The sequence below is a fragment of the Ascaphus truei genome, chromosome 7, assembly GCF_040206685.1.
Source record: "Ascaphus truei isolate aAscTru1 chromosome 7, aAscTru1.hap1, whole genome shotgun sequence".
Classification (NCBI taxonomy): Eukaryota; Metazoa; Chordata; class Amphibia; order Anura; family Ascaphidae; genus Ascaphus; species Ascaphus truei.
Genome location: NC_134489.1, coordinates 99664643 through 99669879, shown reverse-complemented (window position 1 = coordinate 99669879; position 5237 = coordinate 99664643). Strand labels below are relative to the sequence as shown.

The 5237-nt window shown below is 48.9% G+C and overlaps 1 protein-coding gene across 1 annotated transcript; it reads left to right on the top strand.

Moving 5' to 3' along the window:
• Nucleotides 1-1129: 1129 nt before the first annotated feature.
• CDK5R2 (cyclin dependent kinase 5 regulatory subunit 2) lies at nt 1130-4010 on the top strand. The gene is made up of 2 exons (XM_075609640.1): nt 1130-2620; nt 3766-4010. Exon 1 carries the CDS (start codon nt 1663-1665, stop codon nt 2611-2613), a length of 951 nt encoding a protein of 316 aa, XP_075465755.1. The 5' UTR covers nt 1130-1662; the 3' UTR covers nt 2614-2620; nt 3766-4010.
• Nucleotides 4011-5237: the final 1227 nt, after the last annotated feature.

The following is a 5237-nucleotide window of genomic DNA, read 5'->3' as shown; positions in this document are numbered from 1 at the left end:
CATCATGTAAAACTGTGCTGTCATCGCTCCTTTGTCACAGTTTACTGTCCTGTATTGATATTAATTGCATCATACAGAGAAACACGGATTTGCCCAATGATAAAGCCACTTTTTGGTGCCTTTATTCAATGTATTGGGTTACCCCCAGCATCCCTAAATGGGGTTCCCTCCAATTTTCAGGTCATTTGAAAATTGCACCAAATACAGAAGAATTTACAATACATCTAATCTCAGACGCGCTATTAGAGAGTGTTGGGGTTCCTTACAATACACCTGATCTCAGACGCGCTATTAGAGAGGGTTGGGGTTCCTTACAATGCATCTGATCTCAGACTTGCTATTAGAGAGGGTCGGGGTTCCTTACAATGCATCTAATCTCAGACTCGCTATTAGAGGGGGTCGGGGTTCCTTACAATGCATCTAGTCTCAGACGCGCTATTAGAGAGGGTTGGGGTTCCTTACACTGCATCTAATCTCAGACGCGCTATTAGAGAGGGTTGGGGTTCCTTACACTGCATCTAATCTCAGACGCGCTATTAGAGAGGGTTGGGGTTCCTTACAATGCATCTGATATCAGACGCGCTATTAGAGAGGGTTGGGGTTCCTTACAATGCATCTGATATCAGACGCGCTATTAGAGAGGGTTGGGGATCCCTGGAATTTCACAATATAATGTATACAGTAGGTTTCCTTATCCAAAAGAAGGGTTGAAAACCCTGCATTATACATTTAAAAAAACATCATTGAGATTCTCCTGTATATAACACCATTTACAAGGGCCTGCCTCATTCCCAGGAGATTTCCTTATTATCATCACTAGCCCTGTGTGTGCAGAAGGGGTCCCTGCAATGATTGCATTAAAAACACACATTGTAATTGGTGATGTGGGTAGTGATATGTAGGCGCAGGATCCAGCACCCTCCCGCCTGGCAGCAGCGCCTGTCATGCAGTCCCACACCCACCAGCAAAGCTGCACCCAGCCAGCCGCCTGATACCACCCCATCTGCCCCTTCCCCTCCCTGCTTCTGATTGGCCAAGCCGCCTGCCAGTCCTGGGAATACGAGGCTGTGATTGGATCCCCCCCCCCCCCAGCCTGCGCCCTCCCTGCAGCCCCTGTGCCCGGGCTGCGCGCGCGCTGGGTGCTGCAGCGGTCAGTGCGCACATCCCCGGGCTGCAGGGAGCAGCTCCACCGGCCCCACTCACCGGCTCCGCGTGGGCACCGCTCTCCCACACCCCTAGCCCGCCACCCACCCCGGGCGTTACACCCCCCCCACCCCCCCACCAACCGCGGCTCACTGCTGCTCCAAGGGGCGCAGATACCCGGGTATTGCACGGATTCCGCCCCCTGCGCCGAGGTGATCACAGGGACTCGGCACCGCTGCACATTGCACGGGAATTCACCCGGGAGGGACACACGCCCGGTTATTCAGCCACTGCCCGGACCCTGCACACGGTTATTGCGCGGTAACCGCCTCCCTGACTCGTCAAGGACTGCCCCCCCCCCCCCTCGGTTATTACACAACGCTGCACACATCTCCTCCCCGGTTATAGCACCTCCCGGCACTGCCAGCCCTCCCCGGGTATTACGCGGTGCCCCTGCCCGACCTCCCTCCCCCACTACTCCCCCCCTCCCCCGCCCCCCCAACCAGGGGAGTCTCCGCCATGGGCACGGTGCTCTCCCTGTCCCCTGCCCCCGGTAAGGCCGGACCCCTGGATGACCGGAAACCGGAGCCCCCCGGGGTAGGGGGCGGCTACTCCGCCATCCCCAACAGCAAGAACGGGGGCAGCAACAAGCCGGAGAAGAGCCTGAAGCGCCACTCGGTGCTGATCTCCGCCCTGACCTGGAAGAGGCTGGTGGCCGCCTCGGCCAAGAAGAAGAACGCCAAGAAGGTCAACCCGGGGCCGGTCACCGGACCTCTGCTCCCCAACCACCACCACAACAACCCGGTGGAGCAACTCAACCATGAGAACCTGCGCAAGTCCCAGGCCAGGGAACCCAAGGCGGTGCCGGTGCCAACCGTGCCACCGGGCAACTCGGATGGGCAGAAGAGCCAGCTGGTGGCCGTGCAGAAGCAAGCCAGTGGGCGCTCCCTGTGCTCGCCACGCCGGGTGGTGGTGCAAGCCTCCACCGGCGAGCTGCTGCGGTGCCTGGGCGAGTTTGTCTGCCGCCGTTGCTACCGGCTGAAGGAGCTCAGCCCCGGGGAGCCCACCATGTGGTTCCGCAATGTTGACCGCTCGCTGCTGCTGCAGGGCTGGCAGGACCAAGGCTTCATCACGCCGGCCAACCTGGTCTTCGTCTACCTGCTGTGTAGGGAGGCCATCGGGGACGAGCTGGCCAGTGAGTACGAGCTGCAAGCCGCCTTCCTCACCTGCCTCTACCTGGCTTACTCCTACATGGGCAACGAGATCTCCTACCCGCTGAAGCCCTTCCTCGTGGAGACGGACAAGGAGGTCTTCTGGCAGCGTTGCTTAAGCATCATTGACCGCATGAGTGCCAAAATGCTGCAGATCAACTCCGACCCCCACTTCTTCACCCAGGTCTTCCAGGATCTGAAGAACGAAGGGGAGGTCAGGGAATCCAACGGCCACTGGACTATCAACCTGGACCGTTAGGGTGGAGGTAGGGGCTTGGGAGGTGGGCAAGGGATAGTTGATAAGGAGGCATGGCTCGAATTCTAGGCATTACCTACACATGTGCTCGGTCAACGTCGGGTCACCAGGCTGTTAGTGATGCCAGGATAGACACCTCAAAGTTGGGTTTACTGCCATAGAGCACCCAGTGGTGGAGTGCATCACATCATCAAAGGAATAGCAGTCTTTACTAGTAGAGTGATATACACTCATCAATTACATACATATTTTTAAGGTTGCTAAAGATGTAAAACTGATCTTAAAAAAAAAAGTTATAGATGTGCCAGATGGTTTCAACGTCACACACCAGAACCATCTTCAAGAACATACAGTAGCAGCCATAAGTCTTGACTGAGTATTGGTCAATGCTAAGGTAGAATTATTTTGCTCTACATATTTGTGGACTTATGATTGAACTCACCGTGCTCCAGGCAATAACTAACACCATGTGGTCAAAGTGTGTGTGTGTGTGTGTGTGTGTGTTTTTTGTTTCTCCTACCCACCCTGAGAAGTAAGGCACTAAAATGAAATGGTCTTTTTAGAATGCACCATGTCTCCCTGTCTGAGACTACAGAATACATTACAATGAGATCCTACAGTTTACCCTCTCTATACCAGGGGTAGTCAACTCCAGTCCTCAAGGGCTACCAACCGGCCAGGTTTTCAGGATATCCCTGCTTCAGCACAGGTGGCTCAAAGCAGGGGTGTCCCGAAAACCTGCTCTTGAGGACTAGAGTTGGCTACCCCTGCTCTATACCCACTCCCCAAGCAAGGGGCTGTTTCATTAAGTTCGGATGAACCTTTATCTTCTTTAGTTCATTGAGAAGTATGAATAATAATAATAATGGCATTCATATAAAGGAAAGGTGTATATCTATGTGAAAAAAAAACTACTAAACTCAAAAATTATTCTCTGTGCTACTGTGAATCACAGTACATAGGGGGCTTTCTGTATTTTTATAAACATGCATGTGGCTGTATGTCATTGGTGTTGAATAATTGCATTTGTTGTTGAAAGGCGAGACCTACAGTAGAGCATTTCCAAACCAGTACTGTATATGGTTGGGATTCCGCCTCATTTCGTTTTCTTCAAGACACCTAATATGTGTTCTTTTCTGTCATTGAATTCTGCAGCTGAGGTTTGGTTGCTGTCCGTGGTGCTGGCCTTGAAACCGAGAACATTGCACATTTCTATCAAACACCTCCATAGTATGTATGAATGTAACACATAGAAATGGAACACATGAAATGTCTAAATATGTTTGACAATGAAACTGTTCAATGTGCCAACGGTGTTCAAATGTACAAAAAGCGTATTGTTTTATATTGTATATTTAAAAAAAAAAACAAAAAAAACATAAAAATGATTCTGAATCCTTTGGGAGTATAGTGCTTCTTTGTTGAACGGAAATATCTGATTGTGAGGTTTAAACATTTGGACTGTATGGACAGTATTGGAGAATAGGAATCCAATGGATATTGTGGGTGGAGGGAGGGTGGCAAGGAACAATAACCCAGCATATAAATCTCTTTGCATTCTGATTGCTAAGTAGCTGCATTGGAGGCAGTACATATCCTGCCTAATGGAATGCAGTATCTTAATAGGACATCTGCCCTCCTCATTAGGCTGTTGGCAGGTTAATAATAATAGTAACTTTATTTCATATAGCGCTTTTTTCTGAATGGGACTCAAAGCACAATTAATATATTACTGTATTACAATACAGTGCGTCGTAAGCACCACATGGGATTTTTACAGACACAGTTCCTGCCCAGGCGAGCTTACAATCTATGTTTTTGTTGCCTGAGTCACAGGGACTTAATATAACTTGCCAAAGGCCGCAAGGAACTGACACCAGTATTCAAACCAGGTTCCCCTGCTTCAAACTCGGTGTCATTGTTCCCAAGAGTCAGGGCCTTTACTCACTGAGCCACTCCTTCAGGCCCTGTGAAACACTGTATATTTATATTTTTAGTGATTACAGTTCATTTTATTATATTAATTTGTCAACTTGTAATGTACATGGGTGAGGACCAATTGTAACCTTTTTTTTCTGGGCTAGAACTAAACATTGCAAGCCAAGGTAGCAAGAATTGGCTCATATTTCTATTGTCCTTTTTTACTTCAGTCTTCTGAAATACACCAAGCTTCCCACGAAATAAACGCTTGAGCTTGCTATCTTATTTCTAAAACAATAACATGTTATTAAAGTTGAGTCCCAACTTGTCACCAAATAATAACTTTATAAACGAAAAATAAAATAGAAAAACATATTAAATGTGACCTAAGTAGCTCTTTCTTGAATAGTTTTCTTCTGAAAGTACAGTTGATGGAGATTAGATAAAATATTGAGGAGACGATCACTCTGACAATCAGCAGCTTCTGCTTGGCAGGCAAATATACATGTTTATTAACTGGGATTCATAATTTATATTCAGCACTTCATTTTCACACTCGAGCTACTCTCTTCACCACAATAACACACTCAGATCTGCTTTACTAGGAAGCTACAGTATGAGAGAGAGAGAGAGAGAGAGAGAGAGAGAGAGAGAGAGAGAGAACGAGAGAGAGAACGAGAACAGTGGGAAAGCTGGTTGCTGGCCTT

Excerpts from the sequence above, each read along its gene's own strand:
- CDK5R2 (XM_075609640.1), top strand. The coding sequence starts at position 1,663 with ATGGGCACGGTGCTCTCCCTGTCCCCTGCCCCCGGTAAGGCCGGACCC.